Source organism: Gavia stellata, chromosome 26 (assembly GCF_030936135.1).
Source record: "Gavia stellata isolate bGavSte3 chromosome 26, bGavSte3.hap2, whole genome shotgun sequence".
Classification (NCBI taxonomy): domain Eukaryota; kingdom Metazoa; phylum Chordata; class Aves; order Gaviiformes; family Gaviidae; genus Gavia; species Gavia stellata.
This window is the reverse complement of record NC_082619.1, coordinates 464,867-487,191: the sequence shown is the minus strand read 5'-3', so window position 1 is coordinate 487,191 and position 22,325 is coordinate 464,867. Positions and strand designations below refer to the sequence as shown.

The following is a 22,325-nucleotide window of genomic DNA, read 5'->3' as shown; positions in this document are numbered from 1 at the left end:
GGTATAGCTGGGAGCCACTGTTGGATGAGCAAAGTTGTGACTTGGAGCGGTGCTTAGGAGGAGAAATGTCGTGCCGTAAGGATTTTAGTGTCCCCCATTTGCCTCTCAGATGCTGTATCCCTTAAAGGAGCCTAGCTTAGAAAACAAGAGGAAAGGGAGGCTTTTTCAGGCAGGGAAGCTGCCGGTCACGCACGGATGCACTCGTGCAGCAGCCGCGTTCAGCCCAGCAGAGCTGCGCAGATGCGCATGCTGACGCGCCAGGCTGTTTGGGTCACGAGGCGGGTGACGCGGTTATCCTCGTCGCTGCTGCCATGCCTTCTTCGCATGCTCGAGCGTTGGCCAGATCGTGTCCCTTGTCGATACGGGGCTGGTGGGTTGAAGGGAAAAGGCAGGCACGTGGGGAAGGGAGGCCGAGGGTTTCTGCAGCGTGCTCGTCCCGTGACGGTCCACGCATGTCCGGTTAGCTCAGTCTCAACTGCTACACTTTACATGTGCACCTTTCCCACAGCAACAGGGGAGCTCCTGTGCAGCTTCGCCCGGTTCGGTTACAGCTGTGCTCCTGCAGCACTTTACTTTGGCGTCAAGCGCATGGTGGGTAGCGCGCAGAAAAGCGCAAAGCTGTGCTGCTTGCGGCCCCCGAACCAGCTGCATCCTTGGAGTAACTCTCAGGTTCCCTTTGTGCGGCGAGCAGGGGCACAATAAAGGGCCTGTTCCTGACTCCTCTGCTCCCCCGTGCTGCCACAATGCACTCGGGTCCGGTATCTGCGCGGCTCGGACGGATCCTGGTGCTGATCAATGGGTTTCACGGGGAGCTTAACACGCCGTGGCTGCACGCTGAGCAGCCTTCCAGGGGCCCGCCGTGGCTTTCTCCCCCGCCCCTTACAAACAGCTTTGTGCATTTAGGTTTTGGGGGTTTTTTAAGTAAAGTCTAACACATTTAATCATCTTTTCATAAGCTGTCAGCTTGCCGCATGCGAAAGTAGAGCACCGTGCTCTACCCCGTCTCTGAGCAAAGCTACCATGCCTGACAAAATCCTGGCCTGGTGTGTGCGCACGCGAGAGCTTGGATGCTGCAAACGTCTCCCAAAGCCTGGAGTGCTATCAAAAATCGAGTTTTAAAAGTCACGGATTTTTGATTTAAGTTAAAACAGATCTTATTTTGCACAAAATCCTTGTTCCAGGGTTTCGTAGTTCACCTCTGCACCAGCACGACTGGAAAATCCTCCGAATACACCAAAAGCGAAACAAAGCTATTCCTAGGAAACAGTACCAGCTGCAGCATAGGAAAGCTCCCGTCCCCTCACCCTGTGCGCAGCTCGGGTGCGCGCCAGCCGGTTCTCCGAAGCAGTGGGGAGAAGAGGTCTGGGGGGCAGAGCTGGGCTGGGGGCAACCAAATTGGGGGCCCAGCAAGCTGGAGAGGTGGGAGCCATTTCGTTGCATCCCTCTCTGGGGCGGAGAGCGGGGGATGACGACCCTGTGTAATGTCGCTGGAGGAGCGCGGGTGATGGGAAAGGGCATTTCCCTGGGGGAGAGGGAAAGGAGCAGCTCCCTGCGCGCTGGCTTTGGGGGGTTATGGCGAGGAGCTGGCCGGGGGGAGTCCTCCTCCCCTCCTGTTCGTGCAGGACGGATGATGCTGGGGGACCTTCTTGCTGAAGTTGTCTCCCACAATGGTTTATTTGCGGGCTAAGCATCCTGAAGAAGGAATTTCCTTTCTTACCGTAATTTTGGAGACTTTTCTGTCTCCTCCTGCCCCTCCCCACGTGCCCAGCTGACTCCTGGAGGAGCAGCCTGAAGCTGCCCTTGCCACCACCCCTGGAAATGCGAACGGGCCATTACCTTGCCCTATCCGTGCTTTGCGGAGCTTTTCTTCCTGCAGGCCTGCTGATGCTCACCAGACTATTTCTGTTGGGAAAGGGAGCGTTCGCGTCTCCCTGCCCAAAATACACGAAGGGCTGGGGGCTAGAAGTGGATCTGAAGGGATCCCTAGGTTTCCTGGGAAGGACGCCTGTGCTCCGCCTGGCCCTTTCACACGAAGACCTTCCTGAGAAACCACGGACGTCTCACGAGTTTAATGCTGGAGGTTAATAATAATCGCACCAGGCAGCACATCATTGCCCCCGTATCTGGTTGAGAGATTTACAACTGAAACTCGTGGCGGAGGAAGAAATTGCCTCAATCACTTGGAGTAATGGCACATGGAGAGGCACTTGGGCGTGACTGCTATTTAACACAAGAGCCCAGCTTGGCTTCATTTAACGTGCTGGTTCCTTTCTAATAAACACGTTACACTACAAGGTGGGGATTAAGATCAGAAAAGTAAATAAATTGGAAACTGATGGGGAGAGATGGGAGGGAAATGGAAGGTACGGGGCGGGGGGAGTGATGGGTGATTAACTCCCGTGCCAGGGCGTGGGGAAATGATCCCAAAGGCCGCGGTGGTGGCTTCCCGAGCTTCATTTTGGCATCTCTGTGGGCTGCAGTGGCTGGGCAGCCCTGAACTGCCCCCCGCCCCGCAGGGCTGCTGGGGCTGCTCCTGCTCTGCTGGCTACTTCCCGCCCCAGAGCCCGCAGGCTCTTGATGTGCCTGCAGGTCGGATGCCTGAACCTGGGAGATGGTTTTTCGTCCCTTCTCTGGGGCAGTAAGGCAAGTGGCTACTTGTGCTTCTCCTCTTTGGCTTGTGAACGCGTCCAAATCAGTCCTTTCCGTTCCGGATCGAGGCACCTCATGTAAGCGAGGTCACGGGTGCCTCGGCTGAGGCTCTGCAGGGAGGAGTTTGCGGTTCTTTAGTATTCCCCCTGTGCAGCATGGGGGGGGGGGCATCGCTGGAGGAAAGGGAGTTGATGCTTGAGGTCACGGGTAAGAGGTTTTGGCTTTTTCCCTGTTTTCTGCATGCTGGGATCGCTCTGCCTTCTTGCCAGGCAGGGATCTCCCGGCTCTGGGTGCGCACGGGTTTGTGGGGGACTGTAAGAGTTTGGGACGAGACGGGGCTCGGGTATGGGCAGAGCCAGCGCGGGCCGGCCGGAGGGGTCAGGAGAAAGACCTCCGTGGTGCCTTGGGGAGGTCTGGGCTTTCCGGAACTTGCCTCTGCGCAGCCCGCTTGGAAACAGAGGTGGGCGAGGGGAGAGTTCCCTGAGCGAAGGGGGATCCCTTCGGTTCTGGCTGACAAACGCGGCTCGCAGAAAGATGCTTTGGCCAGAGTTGTCAAAGCAGCTCTTCTGTCTTGCTTCGCCTCTAAATGCGAAGCAGGCTTCATGTTCAAACCCTCCGCTGCTCAGGGAGGTCTCCAAAGACACTAGCACGCCCTGCCTGTAACACGGATGCGGTGGCACGCTGTGAATCCAGGAGGGATTCGGGCCTGCCGCCGCCTGGGGTGCGCGGCGTTTCCCTGCTCGGGGTCGATGGGCGGGCCGGTATCTTTTGGGAAGGGCAGCTGCGGGAAGTCAGTCTCTTAAACAACTTGGTAGCTTTTACTACATGTATTAGAGGAGCAACAGAAAGTGCAACGCACCAGTTGACGGGAAGGACTGGGGGTTAATTTTCAGGATGCTGCCTGGGAATTTAGCCGTGGGATTTCCATTATTGCTAATGGGACTCACGCAGCTTAATTTCATGCGAGCTACGCTAAAAACATACCCCTAACCGTCTGCGAAATTTCAGTCCTGAAATCAAGCCTTTTAAAAGTTAGAGGAGGGTAAACAAACACCTGAAACCACACCGTCTCGCTATTTCCCCCCTTTCAGTCGTTCGGATTTGAAAGTCGGGGAGGGGGAGGAACTCGAGCAGTTCTAGGCAATTAAAAAACCCATACTGCCGGCACGCTGGCTGCCTGAGCTCCGTGTTCTCGCTTTCCGCCAATTAAAACGGCAGAGTTATAACCCCCGAAAAAATAGGGGTAGCTGATGCCTTACCCTTAAGCGTGCTACCGTGAGCGCTGCGTTATCGTACGCGTCTAATAACCCGAGCAGCGCCGCCTTTCATTGTGAGGCCTCTGTTATTAGGCTGTTCTCGTTAAATGACTGCTATCATCTGGTCCCAAAGTACATTAAATCCCATTATAATTATAAACACACTTCCCCATAACGTTCTCCTTAGATTACATTTGCGCTGCTGTACCCCAAGGGGATCTTTGTACTAATACCGTCCGTGTTTGTTGGTTTAGCTGACGATGCCGGGGCCCGCGCTGGCTGCGGCGTGCCGCGGGCCGCGCTGGGGAGGGAGGCTCCCCGGGGACGGCCCCGCTGGGGTGCCGGGGTGCAGGCGTGACCCCGCTCGAGGCCGCTCTGCCCGGGGGGCAGCCCCCTTGGCGCGGGGCGTCGCGCGGGCCGCGCTCCACCGCCGCCTTTTCCCCTTGTTGTCGGTGTTACGGAGCTGCCGGCGCGTCCCCTTCCCCTCGTGTCCCGCTCCCTTCGCGGCTGCCGCGGCCCGTGGCTGCCGGCAGACCGCGGGCGGGGCGTTTCACCGGGGCTAAGGCGGGGCCGCCCCCCCCCGGGCCGGCCGGGACCCGGCGTTCCGCTCGGCGTTTGCCCTCTCCCCCCGCCCGGGGCCGCGCTCCCACGGGGCGGGGGCGGCTTCGCGCGCGCGCGGGGGCCGGTTCCGCCGGGCGCTGTTGTCTCGCGTGGGTGAGGGCGCGGGTGGGGCGGTGCGCGGCGGGCCGGGGGCAGCCGCGCCGCCGGTGCCGCGGCTCCTCCATGTTGGCTGCCGGCAGCGCTGTCCGGCCGCCGCCCCGGCCCCGCGCCGCCCGCCGCCCCGCAAGGTGCCGCGGCGGGGCCGGGGATGCGCGGGGCGGGGCCGGGGGGGGGCGCCCGCGCTCAAGATGGAGCGGGCGGCGGGGGGGGCGCGGGGGGGGGCGGCCTGACGTGGGCGCGGGGCGGCCCGTGGGCCGGCGCCGCGGTGATTTGCTGCGCGGCGCGGCGAGCGGCGGCGGCGGCGATGAGAGCGGGCAGTGCGAACTGCCGGAGCAGCCGCCGGCCGCCGTGAGTGCGGGCGGGGGGCGGGCGGCGGGCTGCCCCGGGCCCCCCCCCACCGCCCGCGGGGACGGGGCGCCGCCGGCTCTCGCCCTGCACCTGAGGGGGCTCGGCCGCCCGGCGGAGCCCCGCAGGCGGGACGGGGCGCGCCGCGCCGGAGCCGAGCGGCGGCGGGAGGGGACGCGCTGCGCTCCGGCCCCTTCCCCGGGCGGCAGCGGCGGGGACGCGGCTCCGCCGCCCCGGCCCCCGCCGGCCCCGGCGCAGAAACTTTCCGGCGAGTCGCCGGCGGGCTGCGGGCTAACCTCCTCTCCTCCCCCCTCCCCTCCCCTTCCCTCTCCTCCCCCGGCCCTCCTCTTTTTTCCCCTTTCCCCCCCCCCCGCTCCGCTCCTCTCCCCCCTCCGCCTTTTGTTTTCGCAGATAGTCGGCACACAAAGCTGGTCCCAGATTTGCGCGACGGCGAGGCACCCTGATGAGTGAGCCTCGGGAGCGCAATGGATTTGACTAAGATGGGCATGATCCAGCTGCAGAACCCCTGCCACCCCACCGGGCTGCTGCACAAAGCCAACCAGATGCGCCTGGCGGGGACGCTGTGCGACGTGGTCATCATGGTGGACAGCCAGGAGTTCCACGCGCACCGGACGGTGCTGGCCTGCACCAGCAAGATGTTCGAGATCCTCTTCCACCGCAACAGCCAGCACTACACCCTGGACTTCCTCTCGCCAAAGACGTTCCAGCAGATCCTGGAGTACGCGTACACCGCCACCCTGCAGGCCAAGGTCGAAGACTTGGACGACCTGCTCTACGCCGCCGAGATCCTGGAAATCGAGTACCTGGAGGAGCAGTGCCTGAAGATCCTGGAGACCATCCAGGCCTCCGAGGACAACGACGCCGAGGTCGCCATGGCCGATGGAGGCGCCGCCGCCACCGAGGAAGAAGAGGAGAGGAAGTCAAGGTACATCAAGGGCCTCTTCGCCTCCAAGCCCACTGGCGAGGAGAGCAACTACGCCGGTGTGGCCGGCCAGAGCCTGCCGGCGGCTGCGGTGGAGCAGAGCCCCTCCGCCTCCGCTTCCTTCGGCCCCCTCTCCGCCATGAGCCCCACAAAGGCGGCGGTGGACAGCTTGATGACCATCGGGCAGTCGCTGCTGCAGGGCGCCCTGCCACCCGCCACCCCCGAGGACTCACGCCCCGCTGCTGCCCGCCGCCCCCCTGGCCTCGCTGAGGTCAAAACCGAAGCGATGCAGGTGGACGACACCTCCAGCCGCGACAGCCCCCGGACGGCCGAGCCCGGCGCCTCCGGTGGGGAGAAGCCTGATGAGAAGGGCAAGGAAGGGCCCGGCACCCCGACCCGCGGCAGTGTCATCACCAGCGCCCGCGAACTGCACTACGCCCGCGAGGAGGGCACTGAGCCGCCACCTGAGCCCGGCCAGGGGCTGCCGCTGGGGCCGGAGCCATCCGCTGCTGCTGCCCAGGGCGAGAAGCCCCTGGGCATCTACTCCCTGCTGCCGAACCACAAGACTGAGCCGGTGCTCGGCGTGCCGCCCACCGTGGCGTCTGCCCTGCACGTGCAGCCGGCCCTGGCCGTCTCCATGGACTTCAGCGCCTATGGGGGGTTGCTGCCCCAGGGCTTCATCCAGCGGGAGCTGTTCAGCAAGCTGGGGGAGCTGGCAGCCGGCATGAAGACGGAGAGTAGAGCCCTGGGTGAGCAGTGCAGCGTGTGCGGGGCAGAGCTGCCGGACAACGAGACCCTCGAGCAGCACAGGTGAGTGCCGAAGCCGCGCTGCAGCGGTCCGTGCTGGGCGGGTGGGATCTGGCTGGAGGATTTTGCTTTCTGGCCAGGCATCGCGCGTGCCGGTGCAAAGTTCCCACCGCGTAGCCCGAAACGGGGACGCGGAGCGGTGCGCTTGGAGGGATGGCTGGCGCAACTTTTCCAGGTCTGGCAGCTCTGCCAGAAGGTTCCTTCCAACGAGTGTTGGCTGGGGAAGACAGCTCGGACGGGGCTTGGGCCGTCGGTGTTTACTCCTAGCTGCGAACCCCCCGGTTTCCCTGACTGGCGTCTGCCAAACGGCTCACGGTTGCTACCCCTTGAGTTTAGGGATCTGCGTGTAAATGGTGTGTAAAGGGATGCTGTGGGGCCAGGTGGCCCTCGCCCACGCTCTGCCGAGAGCCGATTCCCTCCTCACCAGCACCCGGGCGTGCGGCCGTGCGGGGCGAGGAGGGGAAAGACCTGCGGGATCCCTGCGCCCGGCCGCAGCGATGACATTTGGGATCGCCGCGTGCAGCGCCTTGCTAGCCCGGTAGTTTTACGCTGCTCGGCTTCCCAGTTTATGAAACACTTGCACTTTGCACAAAGTAGCACGTAGGTCAGGCTGGGTAACGCTGGGGCGAGCGCAAGAGGGCTCGTGCTGCTGCAGAGCCGTGGCTCCGTCCCTGCGGGGATGGGTTCAGGGTTGAACCTCCAGTGGCTGCGGATGCGATTTCAGGGCTCCTCTGCTCGCGGTGGGGGGGGATCTTCGTGCTCGCGCCGAGCCCCACACCTCGGGGAGCTGCGGCGGGGTGGGAAGCGCGCCGATTGTTATCGGCACGTGCGTTCGGTGCTCCCCCGTTTAACGTCTCCTGATGGTGGGAGCGGGGACCAGGGCTTCTTCCCGATTTGGCTGGGGAACGGAGTCGTGTTAATTACTGTGCCTAAATCGGCACCGCTGGTCAAACCCTTTGGCACTGGGCGTGCTTCGGTAAGCACCCCGCAGCGCTGGCCCCCAGCGTGGCTGCAGCCCCGCAGCAGGACAGCAGTGTCCTGCCTGGGGGAAGGCAGCACAAGCACGGCGCTGGAGCTGCTCGCAGCCTCCCTGGGCTGCGCACCGTGTCGGATTTTTAGTGAATCAACAGGTTAATTAGTCCTGATGCACGTAATGCGCTCCAGGGATGGTGGCCGTGCCGGTGCGCGCCTCTGGCGGGGGAGCCGGTGCTGCTGGCATGCTCGCCGCCCGCAGAGGCTGCCACCCGCGAAGGGTGCGGGATGCGCCGGAGCCGGCATCGGGTGCTGGAGCAGCAGCTGCTTGCACGTTTAGCCGGCGAGCCTTTCCAGTGCGGGGTGGCAGCCGCCGCTCCGGGATTGTCAGCCCTGTGCAGGTCTGCAGGCGCTGGCAGCGTCGCCTCTCAGTCTGGCTGGCAACTCGGAGCCACTGCGCGGACCCTGCCGGGAGCAGCCCTCGCCCCTTGGAGGGGTCCCCCGGCTCTTTGTGGGGGCACAGCTGCTTTCTGCTTTGTTCCCCCACCTCAGAAGCGGGAGAGCTGGGGCTTGCGTTCGTTAGCGTGCCCGAAGCTGCCTCAGTGCAGCTGTTCCCCGGCTGTGTGGTGATGCAGACCGAACGTCACCAGAGGAGAGCTGCAGTGAAGGCTCAGAGAGAATTTTAACGTGCCTTTCTGCCATGGCCTCGACCATCTCCCTTTCCCCCTCCAAGCCCGAGAGCAATGACCGGTGCGGCCGCAGGAGAGGGCAGCGCCGGGGCTGCCCGGCTGCTCCTGCCGCTGGCCGGGGATGTGCCCCGAGGCAGGGCTGGCTGTAAGGTTGGATCCTTCCCCGCTCACCCAAGCGGTCGTCGGGAGATGGGGGAGCGTGGCCCAGCCTGTCCAATGCAGCAGCCCCTATTTCGCGTCGCCTTCCTGGGCTTGCCTATTTTGACAGCAACGGCTGTGGTGGTAGCTTATTTCTTAATTATTCACGATCCTTATCGGGAGGTTGGGTACGCGCTGTGCTCCCGGGGGCTCTCAGGTCTGACCGAGGCATGGAGCTGAGCGCCGTCCCCTGCAAGCGAAGCCTCGAAAGCCATTGCTTAAGCCAGCGTCGAACTCCGTTTGCTTCTTCTTGCTTTCAGACAGGTTACCTGGCGCTGGCAAACTTTGCGGGGTGAGCCAAATCCTGTGAGCCATTTTTAAACTGATCTGTAAGGCCGTCCATGTTGAAAGGCATTGGGCAACAGTCAAATGAACTTACCCCGCCCCCCCTCAAGGTCTAAATCTAGGGTGGTTTGTGTGTAGGCAAGGTCTCATGTGGCTTTTTTATGGTGTTTGCTTTCTAATACGTGGTGAAAATGACCATTTTGGGAGGATTTGTGGGATCCCATTGTATTTAAGGAGCTGTTAAGCAACATCTACGCTAGACTGGGATCTGTAACTCTCTGCTGGAGCAGCTCCGGCGGTGGTGGCAGCGGCACCGTGCCGGCTACGGGCTCCTCTCCGCTCTGGTGCCTGGTGGAGAGGCGGTGTGGGGGGATGCACGCTGGGGTCCGGGCACCAGCTCCCCGGGCTGGCTGGCAGCGGGGGCAGGATGTGCTGGGTGAACCACAGTGTTGCTTCTCGACCGGCGGCTTTCGCTGACCTCTTTCTGCTGTGCATTTGCTGCTGTGGTTTTGCTTTCCGACCCTGCAGCAAGCGCGGAGGTGCCCAGAGCAGAGTCGTTCCCAGCTGCGGGGAGCTGGGGGCCAGGGCGCAGCTGCTGGGGAGAGGCGTCTCCGGCACGGGCAGCACCGCGGGATGCTCGGCTGCCCGGCATGATGGCTTTTGCCTGCCCAGCCCCAGCAGGCGACAGACGGAGCCCGGACCCGTCCAGAGCTGAGGCCGCTCCTTCTGCAAGGAGCTTAATGAGCCAGCGTGTACCGTGCCTGTTTACGTTGCACAAGCGAGCGTGTACATATGGCGGGTATGTTTGTTTACACGCACACATGCCTATATAACTATAAATATATATGTTTATAGTCGCAGAGCCTTCTGAGCGTTGTTCCTCTCTTCGTTAGCATGGGAAACGCGCGCAGGAAAAAGGAGAGCGGAGGGCAGGGCTGGCTTTGCGCTGGGCTGCGGCAAGCGCCTGGGGGGGCCGCTTGTCCCGGGTGATGGAGGGTGCCCGAGGGACGGTCATCTGCCCCAGCCCCGTGTGGGAGCACGGCTCCGCGGCCGCCCTCGGCCTCTGGCAGCATCGTCTGTGCCCTGTCGTGACGTGGGCGAGTCGAGAGCGCTGAGTTGTCACCTCTTGGTGGCCGAGTGGCTGCGAGCCTTGACTCTGATGGGGGTTTCGGGTCCCCGAACCCGCCGGCTGCTGCGCATTCCATTTTTTTTTCTTCTTTACCGAGCTTATGATTTTGACTAATTGAGTGTGTATTGAGTTGGCGGCTCTTTAATTTTTTTATAGAAGATTTCCTTCTAGGTTCAGCAAAGTTCAAACTTAATCTAATGTTAGTATCGATCGTCGCTTCTAATTGCAGACAAAAAAAGCCGTAGTTCAGTAGCCCTTTTTGGGGTTGTTTGTATGAAGAAAAACCTCCCGAACCGCAACGCGAGTGCCGTACTGAGTCCGGAGTAATTTTTCATCAGGAAGTTAAATATCTTAAAACTTTACAAAAGACGTAGTTTCAATTTTTTAATGTCGACAGCAACAGGGAAGACTGCAGGTGGGGACGCGATTCAATAAAGTTCATTAGCGGCACGGCCAAGCATCCGAAACCCCGATGCTGTCTGGGAATTCGCCCACCGCAGCGAAGCCGCCTGCTGCCAGCGTTTGCCACGTGTGTCTGCACGAGGTGGAGATGCTCGGCTGGAAAACGAAAGTGCTTTGCGGCGGTGGCGTCGTCAGGCCGGTGGAGGCTGGTGATGGGTGAATCCCAAACCCTGGGAGTGATTTTGGCTGGAAGGTGCCTGTCCTCGCTGTCGTACAGGGGATGCCCCTTGGGAAAAGCCGCCATTCAGATTTTCACGTCTGAGTTTTGCATTTTGAGGTTTCGTGGCTGGGCGGTTACCTAAAAGACCTACAAAGGGTAGGAATAAGGAGGCTTGCTCTTCCACCTTGGCTGCTGACCAGCCCCAATACCCTAAACTGCAGAGTTTTGTCCTCTTTTCCCATTTCTGGAGCGCGGAGGAGCCGCAGAGCTGACCACCTGCTTCCAGTAGCGCCGGTGTGTGGGACCGGGCGTCGGTGCTCCCACCAGCCTGGTGTGCAGGACCAGGCGTCAATGCTCCCACCAGTCCAAAATGCCCCTGCTCGGGGAAACCGCAGCTTCCCGTGGGATCCTGGTCCCGGTTACAATGCCTGGCGGTCCCCGTGATGTCTATGTAGCCTGTTGGTCTGCTGTCTGTATGGAGCCGTAATGTTAATGCCGTGGCAAATTTTAAGTGGCCGCGCAGGGAAACATTCCGGCGTTTGGCTCGTTCTTTGCCAGCCTCACCTCCATTCGTCTCCGCCTGGATTAGCTGAGCGTTGTACTACTAATGCCATTAGGCGCGTTGGCACTGCTCGACATGTCACAGTGAGAAACAGATGCAGTATACCATTAAAGCAATAAATGTGATAAATCGGATCCCAAGTGCTTTGTGAGATGTTATTAGTGTTAATTTTGGTAGCCTGATACAGTAGTTGTTTTTTATTTTATTTTAAGCATTCAGCAATTTATGTTCCGCTGCAATCGAAACTTTTAAAAAAGGAGGAAAAACAGAAAACAAGGGGGGGGGAGGGGGGAAAGCCGGCAGCCCCCCAAACTCTGCCCGTGATTACTTCCAGAGTCCGAAGACGACTTGGCAGCTCTTGTTTCTTGCTGATGGGCCTTATTAGCGGCACCTGGCATCATAAGGGGCTAATGGAAACCAGCGTTCCTGGCTGCCTGGCCGCTGCCGGGCGGCTCCGGCAGCGCGGGGCGGCCGGGCGAGGAAGCTCTTATTAGCTTTATGGGCAGGGGGACGTGCCCCGCTCAGGAAATGAATGTTGCAGCTAAGGTCCGCGGCGCTGACCCCGAGCGTGTAACCTGTGAGCGCCGGCGGAGACCCCGCTCAGGATGCTTGGGATTTCGGGGCTCTCTGGTTCTTGTCATAGGCAGAGGGGGAATACGGCGTGGTATGTTGCAGCCTTGAACTTTTGATTTATTCAGTGGGGGACTTAACCGTTTCCATACTCGGCTCCTAGCGCAGAGGGGGAAAAGCCCCCTTCGGCTTCCGTGTTATTCGCTCAATTATTCCCCATCATCTTAGCTGTGCGGGTGACGTGTTTTAAAGCAAAACTCTCAAATTCCCGTCAGAAAACACCAGTTTTTTTATTTTTTTAAATTCATTTATGTTTCCTCTTGCCCAGTAATAAATTTTGTGTCTTCCCTACCGAGGGCAAGGCTGGCGGTGGAGGGGCTTCCGCGGGGGTGATGGGGATGCTGCGTGCCCTCTGGCTGGGCTGCCTCCAGCCTCCCCAGTGTGGCTTGTTTCCCAGGGACCGGGGTGGGTGGATCCGCACCAGCTGATCCCCATCGGCTGCCACGTTGGGACCCTGATGCATAAAACCTGCCTGATTGAGGACACTGGGGGTGTTTTTTTCCCCAAAGCGTGCTTGCTTGATGTCGCTTGCAGCAGTTCGATAAGCTTTGCGGAGCCTTTTCAGTTCTTGTTATAACTCGTAGAGTGATGTTGGTTAAAAACGTATTTATTGGCTGCGCCGAGGGACCCTCGGAGCGCCTGTCCTGTTTCAGGGGCGAGGCTATGGACTCTGTTTTTTTCCTTTTCCCCGTGGTGTATGGAAATGGTGTGGGGCAGCCCGGGCAGGTCGTGATGGAGCATCCCTGCAGCCTTCCTCGCTTCTACACGATGTTGCCTCTTTAGTTACACCGGTGCGTAAACCTGTTTTCCTTGGATAGAGTAAAACGATCTGCATTTTCCTTTTTGCTCGCAATTAGCAAGATTTTTCTTCTGCTTCCCCCCCCCCCCCGCCTTGACAGCTTCAAGAGAGGCTTTAAATGAGTAATTACTAAATATTTCCCGGCAGCCAAACACGGGGCCATGGCATCTCCTGTTGCAAAAGTGAAAAATATTTCTGTTTGCAGTTAATTTTAGTGGCAGGCAGATCATGTTAACTGGGTGTAATTGCTTCCAGATATGGCAGAGGGTTTTGTGTGTTGGGATGAAGGGTCTGGTAAGTGCTCACTTCCTGTGTAAATTAGCCTATTCCATTCATTCCTCCTCGCCCGGCAGTCCTGGCTTGTGTCACTCTGCCTGCAAGGTTTCCCCCCTCCCCGGCCGCTTCGCGGTCGTCGGGCATCGCTCCCTCCTTTGCCTTCACGGGCAGGCGCTGTCAGGATGCGCGGGCGTCTGCATCCCGCTCTGCGGCCAGCCGATGAGCGGTGAGAGCCCGGTGCCCGCCGGTGCCGGCAAAATGCCCCTGCGGACGGCAGCGTCTTCGTGCCTGGCGGGTCTCATCGGGCTCTCCGGAGGCCGGCTTGCTCTCCAGCCCCGGTAGAGACCGGCGGCTGCACAGCGGCCGTGTGATGGGTACCGGCTGAAAGAAGGAGGGTGGCACACAGGGTGGTTCAGGTGGAAGAGGTTCGTGTAACATGAGCAACAGAGAAAGGTTTATGCATCCTTCTGAACAAATGCAAAGGCAGCAGGCGAATCTGCGTGTGCTTAGTGTCTCTTAATGTGGGCTTGTGAGCTTTCAGCGTAGTCGTGACATCTACTCTTATTCCCAGGCTTGAGCCCGGTTGCAAAGACCTGCGGGGGGGCGTTCAGGAACACTGCGCGTGTATTGGTTTTGGATGATCCTTATCTAGGCTGAAGCATGCCTGAAATGCTTGGGATCGGCTTCGAACACCGGTTTGCACTTGCGGTGTTTTGGGTAACTGCTGCAGCTGATGTGGGGAGCAGCAGACACCTTTGCGAGAGCAGTAAGCGCTTTTGGACCACATGCTTTCGCAAATAAAGGCGGATTCCTCTTTTTGACAAGAGCATCCACCGGCTCGGTCATTTTGCAGCTGAAGAAAGCCGTATCGCCATAAAATTGGGGTTGCAGGAGCGAGCCTTTGCGGCCCAGGCTCTCTCTCTGGCTGGGGGCCAGGGCCACACGTATCATTTTCGCTGTAGTGTTCTTAACTGATTTTAAGTAGATTATGATACACGCCCTGCTGTGCTGGTTTAGTTTTCCATTGGCCTTCGTCGTCTCGTTGCTGTTCTACTGGCACGTTGTTTGGCAAACAAGTCGGCGATACGCAATTGAGGCAATACTTCTCCGTGTAGGCACGAGTGCTGTAAGGCGTATTGAGCCTCGCTAGAGCTGCCCGCCATAAATCGGCGTTAAACACCCTGCTTTGTTACCGGTGTCAGCGTGGGAGATGGGCTGTTTATCTGCGTGTATCAGCCGGGCTGATAACCCCGTGCTCTGTTTAGTGCTGTACGAGGAGCGGCTGGCTTGCTGCACACCGGCATCGCCCGTGCGCAAAGGCAGGGTGCTGGGGGGAGCGCTGCTGGATGCCGGCACGGGGGCGAGTGGCGGATGCCAGCATGGGCGATGCATTGGTACTTAGCTTGCATACTGCGGAGGGGACCCCTGCACCCCCCTCCGGAAAGATAGATCTCCATCTGTCTGCAAATGCGACACAGGGCGGGGAGGAGGACGCCTGTTTTCACCTTGGTGACCTATAAAGAAGGCAGACATTGACCGAGCAGAAAAACAAAGAGAAACTAAAAAAAAAAACGCTGCAGCCCCAAACACCAGACCATTTCCATCGCCGGCGTGCTCGCAGGGTCGGAAAGAGCACCAATACCCCACGGGAGGCGGGTACCCAGGGAAGCGGGCTGGTGGTCCCTGCTGGCAGCGCCGTTGGGCGGTGGGCTCTTATTTCCATGTGAAATAGCTGGGCAACACCATGAGGTCTGAGTCAGTTTTCCTGCAGAAAGGCAGCAGAAAGCCGTCTGCCCGCTGACACGCTCGCGCGGCTCCCGGCATCGCGCCCCTTGGCTGGCAGAGCCGACCCCGGCACGGCGGATGTCCCCGCGCCCAAAGCTTGGGTGCCACCAAGGCCAAAAATGGGTTTTCCCATTGCTGAGGACCTGTGTTGATTTTTAAGTAATTCCTAGGGACTTTTTTTAAAGGTACAATGCAATTAATATCTGCATAGATCTCTTAAAAAATACATTACTGTTACCTATCGTTCAATTTTGTTTCAGATTGGCATTTATGCACCAGGTGGTACACCAGTTACAACCCACGTGCTGTTTCCAGCTCCATCACAACTGTTGAGAGTGCTTTTATCCTCTTGCCACTGAGTTTGGGGACAGTGCTGGGCTCCGTGTGCTTTGCCCTTCGTCACCTTCCCTCGTTCTTTTCTCCACACATTATTTATAGTAAATCATATTAGAAAGGAGTGCTAAGGAGGAAGTGTGATTCATCCTCCTTGAAAACAGCACTGACATAAATAAAGGCAAAGCGCTTACTACGTGTTTTTTATTATGGTATTTAAGGGCAGGTTGTACTAATCTTGGCGTGCACAGACTAAACCTGTGAAGGCGACGACTCTAAGAAATTTGATTTAACCACAGTGCAGAGTGCATGTTAAAAAAATCCAACCGATACCCAGCTGGTCTTCTTGGAAGCGCGCACGCATGGCAGCACGAGGCTTTAGGGAGAGCTCGTGGGTTTCCAGATTTTGCTGCGTGTCTTTGGCCTGTCCGTTGGCTTCTCGGGGGTTTGCTGGGACTTGCTCTGGCACGGGAGCGGGGACGGCTGCGAGCCTGGGCATCCTAATTGCTTGGGTGTATCATGGCTCTGGAACGAGGTGCTTGAGTTGGTCTGGAAAAGGGGTACCTGAGAGGGGCAAACCAGTGGGGAAGCAGCGAGGGGATGCGCAGAGGGGATGCTCGGTGCAGAGAGACCGAGCAAACGGCTCGCAAATCGTGTGAATTTGGGCTGGCGGCGGGAGCTTGCTGCCGGCAGCGCGGCACAGCGAGCGCTGGTGACGGATATCTTATCTCCGGCTGGGCACGGGCTGCGGTCGCAGGCTGCTGCGCAACACACACAAACTGCCTTTGCGTGGGAGAGATAAGGCGCAGGCATTGTGCAACGCCTGCGCCTTGCCGGCCCCTCTCTACCCGTGCCGGCACGGCACCGGCACACCGTCCCGTTAGCACCGTGCTGCGGTCAGCTGGAGGGCGTGGGCGATGGCACCGCATGCATCTCCGGCACCGGGGCAGGTCCTCTCCACCAGCGGCACACGGCAAGCCTGGTGCACGGCGGCATGGGGTGGTCGGAGCGTGGCAGGGCGCCCGCCAGCTTGCACGCCAGGGCCCCTTTCTGCGAAACAGCACAGTGCTCAGAACCGAAACCCTCTGTACCTCCCCAGGGGGTGTTCTGCTATTTTTACCAGTAACGCGGTGATTTCCTCTTCTTTTTCTTCCTTCCCCCTGTTCATAGAAAATATCCCAAGTGCTGAGGGCGGGCGGGCGGGCGCTTCTGCGAACGAGAGCGGTGGCCGGAGGCCCTTGGAGCGTGTGAAGCCTCCTCGGGCAGCTCTGCCCGCGCCGCCCTCGCCTTTCGGGGGGCGGTGGGGGGAGGCTCCGGCGGCTGCCCCGTCTCACCAGGAGCTTGCGCGGTGGATGCTTGGAGCCCGGCTCCCGCTTGCCTTGCACGTGGGTTGCCTTGCACAGGAACCGGTGCTGTGCAGTGAAACCAGCAGAAACCCTGCTTCCCTCCAGCAGGAATCTTTTTTGGGAAAACTTTAACTGGGATGAAAACCTTTCCCAAGGGGAAAAAAAAAGGTGAAAAGGAGTCGTTGGTTTTGCTTCCCGGGTCCCTGTCTCCTCTTGCTCACAGGGGGAGGGATGGGGAAACGCTGTTCTGGCTTTGCCGCGCCTTCCCCCAGCCTTTCGGTTCGTTGCCACCCTGGCTGAAGGGCAGCAGTTTGGTGGGGATTTCAGAGGGAGGTTTTGGGGTTTGCATTTCTGGGGTCTGTGGGGAAGATCATGTGTAGGGCAGGGGCCGTGGGAAATGGGTGCCACGGTGGGAACCGGGCCACCAGCGGCTCCCAGCCCGCAGGGTGCTGAGTCAGCGGCGCCCGAGCCCGGGAGAGAGCGGGGGCAGCACTGGGGCTGCCCCCAGCCCTGCCCGCGGGAGCTGGGGAGGGGCACCGGGATCTCGGGATGCAGAGGCAGTCACTGGTATTGATTTCTGGCTTATCTGACCCTTTAGCTGGAGGCAGCTCTTCCCTCAGCGTCTAACCAAATGTAACTTAAAGCAGCCCAGAAATGTGTATCATCCTTCTCTTGCGTTAATTAGGGTTGGCCAATGCATTATTTAGCGGGGTGGGAGCTGCTGCGGGCTGCCCCGGAGCGGGTGCCGAGAACGGCCGGCGCGTGGATGTGGGGAGCGAGGGGCTCTGGCGGGTCCTGTGCCACCAACACGGGCATTGCCCTGCACGAGCCTGGGGATGCCAGCCGGTGGTGCCACTCCGGCACTTCGGGCAGCTGCAAACCCCAGCCGGGAGGAGAGCTCACGTCAGACCTTGCCGTTGGGAGAGGGATCAGTCCAGCCGTGTCCGTGCAGAAGGAGATGGGAAGAAGATGGCAAAACAAGGGACCCTGGTGATGGGGGGCTGAGCAGGGGATCCCCCAGGGAGGGGCAGAGATGGGTGTCTCCCCAGGATGGCACTCGGGGTGCTTTCCTTCTCCTTATCCCGTAGCGCAAGCGATGCATGGTGGGGTCCGCTCTGCAAGGTGAGCGCCGAAGGCTTGGCCGCTGCCAGTGCGGGCAGCTGCACCGCATCGTCCTCTGGCTGGAGGTGGAAAGCAGCTCCCTAATTAGCACCTTTGTTGCTAAGTGAAGGAAGCGGCCATGCACGGCGAGCTTCCTGCTAGCAATACGTCTGTCGGGGAGGGGGACGTCAAACGCCGCCGTGCACGATGCCGTGTTGTGCAGCCACAGGTACCGATGCGCCGGAGCCTGTTTGCTTGCCGCCCCGCAACAGGCAGGCATCGTGGACCAAGGCCGGCGGGCAAACACCATTTGCTCTCCTCTCCTCCCACCCCGCTTTGTTTGCTCGGGTGTTCAGTGCCACCCGCAAATGCAGTTGGTGGGGGCTGATAAGGATCACTGACCTAGAGCGAGCGACGGGGACTTTCTTCCTGCTAATATTAAAAACAAACCACGTTGCATTGTGTTTGTACAGCCAGGCTGGGGGTCTGCTGGGTTGGACGTGCCCGGCCGCCGGTCCTCAGCGCTGCGGCTTCTCGGCGTTTTCAGTCCCCCGTGTCAAACGCGCTCCACGGGACCGAGTCGCTTCGGGCTTTGGTGCGAGGTAATGATTCTCCACCTGACCAAAAAGACGCTGCATGTGTGCCTGCAAGCAGGGTTTCTCATGCAGTCGTGCCACGCCAGGGTTTGCTTCGCTGTGAGCCACTGTGGGAAGGGATGCTCGTGGTCCTTTGCCTGCGCTCCCGCGTGTGCTGTGCACCATCTCCTTTTGCTGCCGGCGTTTTGGGGGATTTCAGTTCTTCTTCGCTGGGTGTAACGTGCGGCAAATGCATCATTGTACAGGCTCTTTGTGCTGCGACGGCTCACACGGAAACCACGTTTTCCGCATAAGTAAGTGGAGGGTGAGAGAAATGACAGTGGCAAGCAGACAAAGAGCGGCCGGACGCGACGAGGCATGCCCCAGCCCAGGCGGGTGCCAGGTCAGCTGCGGCTCCAAGCCTGGCCCCGGTCCCCCCATGATGCCCCTGGTCCCCACAGTGCCCTGCATCCCCCTATGATGCCCAGGTCCCCCCGTGGTGCTGAGCCTTGGTCCCACCCATGACGCTGTGGATGCCCCCAGTGCTCCGGTCCTGGGGGGGGCTCAGCAGGGGACGGGGCTGAGAGGGTGCTGGGTTTGCTCCGTCGGGCCATCGTGCCGGGCTGCAGGGGCTGCTGCAGGGTCTGGTGTGTGTTCAGATGCCTTCCCTCCTCTCTTCCAGCTAATTTACAGTTTGGAGCTGGGAGTGTATCGGACACGGGTTTTTCTTTTTCCTTCTTTACCTACATTGGTTTAATTCTTGCCTCGGTCTGCAGCCGCGCTTGGTTTTCCCATGGTAGGGGTTTGTCGCTGTTATTAACTAATGAGCTGATTCTTTTGCCATTTTTAAATAACTGTATTTTTCCTTCAATACGAGAAAGGGAAAATGCCTTTTCTTAATTGTGCAGCTCTCAAAAGTCATTGAAGGCATGAATTTGCCATTCTTCCACACAAATGTGTGGATTACCACACTTTTTATTACTAGGACTTGAATTGCTGAATCATGGCAGTGGGGTAATAGGAAATGTTTGCATACTCGATGTTGGGGGGAAAAAAGGCTATTTTTAAAGCTGCTGTAGCAGGCTGGTGTGTTTTTTTCCCCTCTCGCTACGACATGGCGTGGTGTCTGTGGTGTGAGACACGGCTTGGTTGCCGGTGCCAGCCCTGGGTTGGGCTCGGATGCGCGGCAGCAGCGCCTTGTCCACCCAGCCATCCCTGACGTGCAGCCTCAGCAAAGAGCTGATTTACTCTGCACCCCGGGTGGGTGCGCGCCCGTCGTCCTCCGGATGCCATCGCTCTTACCTGTTGCGACGAGGGTCGCTGCTGAGGCAGCTCTTCTGCTCCGGTCCACGGTGCCTTTATTTTCAATTACCTTGGGTCACCTCTCCTACGGCATCTGCCCCGTGCTGGTGGGGTCAGACATGAGTTAGCTGCAAGTGTGACCACGTTAAAAGAAATAATTGTGTCATCTTTAGAGGGCCGGTAACGACGGATGTTAATGCCAGCCTCCCGCCGGTTTAGAAAGAGCATCTCTCCTCCCTCCCCCAGACTGAATAAATCATGAGCTTTGCTGCTCCTGGTTGTTCAGCCCAACCAACAGCTCAGCTCGTGCCTGTTGAGATGCCGCAAGCGCGGCTGCTCGTGCTCTGGGTACCAGCCCCTCTCTGGGTCCGGCGGCTTTTCCACAGGGCTCCGTAGAGCGACAGCCCCCGGCGGCACTCGTTAAACAAGGCCCTCTTTGGGCTGCCGAACCCCTTTGATTCTTCCTCCATCTTCTGCCGCATCCTGGCTCCGCGTTTTATTATTTTATAGGTGCTGTAACGTTCAGACTGTGTTGTGCGGCGGTGGCCGGCGCGGTCTCCCCACCGTCATCCTCCTCCTCGGGATGCTCTTCAGCAGTAAACAGGGAACCCTTGGGTGGCTGGAGCACATGGTGGGGCTCTTGGCCCCCGGTTGCGTTTCAGAGCCAGGATTGCCCGGGTTTAGGTGGGCGTTTTGGAAAATACACAATATTTGGGCTAAGGAGAGGTGGCTTTGCCACCCTCAGCGTGTGTTGCTGAGCGCGTTCCCCTGTGTGGGTAAACTTGTGCCTTTTCATTAGTAAATAACATCAGGGAAATAAGAATGAAAAGTAACACGTCTGTGCGTGAAGACTCGTTTATCCCCGTCTCTCCCAGCCTTGTTCTCTGACAACTGGGCAGCCTTCAAAAGATCTGCAGAGAACCGAAGCGCCAGCAAACCGGACGCGAACCTGGCTGCCGTTATTTCCAGTGCAGCTCTGAGCTGATCACCAAAAGTGCGTGCTAGGGAGCGGGAACAGTACCAAGAATAATTTTCACCCAACAAATTATTGCTCTTGCAAGAGCAGATTTGAAATCTATTTAACTTTTCAGTGTCCCATACCCCTTTAAACGTTTCAAGTGTATTCTCGCTGATGGGTTACCTTTTCTTTCCCCGCGGGCTATAATTAGTGTCCTTTACACAGAATTGCCTTAGAATTGGATTTGAAGAAGATAAGAATCAAATTACCAGTATTTATCTTGTAAATTCCAAAAGATCTACCGAGAGGCACTGTATAAAGAGGATTTTTAAAATTTTGTGCTCTGAAAATGCAAACCTCCCATAGGTCCCAGGATTCCCTTGAGCATCGCATCTGCAAAATGCCCCTACGTGCGGGAGGTGGCTGGAAGGCGGCTTGCTGGTGAAGTGTGTACAGAAATGGGTGTATTTCCATCACCTGATGGATGGCGACTTGTTTTTTTGTGAAGCGGGGCAAACGTGGTGCGGGTGGCGATGGTTCGCATGCTGCAGTGCCTCTGGGAGGGCGATTGCCTCCCGGTCTTGCTGCCAGGGTCTCGGGCCGAATTGGGGTGAGCATCCCCTCTGCCTTGATGGATTTTGCCGGTCCAAAGTGGGTACCCAGGTGCAGGAGAGCGGCGTTATCTCAAGCTGGGCGTATCAGACAGACTGACTTCGATCTTTGCTTTCGCGGCTGGTCCCAGCTAGGCTGGAGGAGAAAAGTCTTCCAAACACAGCCTCTCCCCCTCTTTTCCGGGCTCCCACCCGGCTTCCCTCCCTGCTCTGCCGGGCGGGCTCTTGGATGACAAGGCAAGTTGAGCACCAGAAATGGATGGAGGTAATTTCGGTGGGCTCTGTTTTGACAGAAATTAAGCATCTGAATTTAAATTAAGGAGACAGAGAGCCCGGGCAGCTGAGACTATATTTTCATAGCGTAAACAGTTGCAGGAGAAGATTAATAGCATCTGTGTAAACACTCTGTCGCAGTGGCGAGGGGTTTTTTTTTTTTAATAGTTGGAAAATACTAAGGACGGCTAGAGGCAAGAGACACCGTACCTCCCCTCCTGCTCGCCTGCAGCGCGGCGCGCACCTTCAGCCTCCCCGTCCATCCCACGGTAAATATTTCAGCCACCGTCAGCCCCTTTCTCCCTTCTCGCAGTAAATTACATATTAAAGTAGCCTGGTAACTGAGCACTGGTTGCTGCGCGATAAGCTCCGGGAAATCGATATGTTTGCCATGTGCCTGCTTGTTTATGACACCTGCCTGCAGAGCAGTTGAGCAATGCTCCGCGTGCCCAGGCTGCGCTTCGCAGGCTCGCCTCCTCCTGCAACCCAGCCTGCTCTCGCAGGAGAGGGGGCAATGGCACCTATTCTTTTTTTGCTTTTTTTTGCTCCCCAAGCGCGGTGTTGCGCGGCAGCGCTGCCCGAAGCCGCCCGGCCGCATACCGTTGCAGGGGGTAAAATAATGCAAGCGATGATATTTGATGATATGGAGCATGGGGAGCCTGGCAGGATGAGAGATCGGGTGGCGTCTTCATCCATCCTGGGGGCTTCTCCCGGCCCCCCGGCGGGTTTCTGCTCCGCTTCCGTATGTCACCTCCCCGGAGCAGGTAGGGGAGCAGGGCCTGGGGGTTTCAATACTCATTTCATGCACCTGGGAAGGGAGGCGGCTGCCTAAACACACGATGCTTTACGGTGCAGGGTCGGCGCCTTCGGAGTGCTGTGCCACGCGAGCCGGCAGTGCAGGGACCACATGCCCGGGCGGTCACCAGCGCGATGCCGAGGACCCGTCGGCTGCATCCTGGTGCGCAGGGGAAGCCCCGAGCCCCTCGGCAGCGGACGCTCCCACCCTGCCAGCGGCCAGCCCCAGTTCAGCTTACAGACTGGGACTAGCCCTGAGCTGAGAAAACGCTTCCCCTTGACTTCCCCAAAGGTTTGGGTGGTTTACCCACGCGAGGGTCGGCGCCTGCCTGCTTCCCCCTCTGCGCCGGCGGGGCTTTGGGAT

General features: G+C 59.0%; 1 protein-coding gene across 2 annotated transcripts in view; it reads left to right on the top strand.

Annotated features, from left to right (window-relative positions):
* The first annotated feature begins 5,455 nt into the window (after nt 1-5,455).
* The window catches only part of ZBTB16 (zinc finger and BTB domain containing 16), a 60,350-nt gene continuing 43,480 nt past the window's right edge, over nt 5,456-22,325 (top strand). For both annotated transcript variants that reach the window (XM_059829733.1, XM_059829732.1), the window contains exon 1: nt 5,456-6,723. In XM_059829733.1, the coding sequence (XP_059685716.1) occupies nt 5,456-6,723 (1,268 nt within the window). The remainder of the gene's footprint in view (nt 6,724-22,325) is intronic.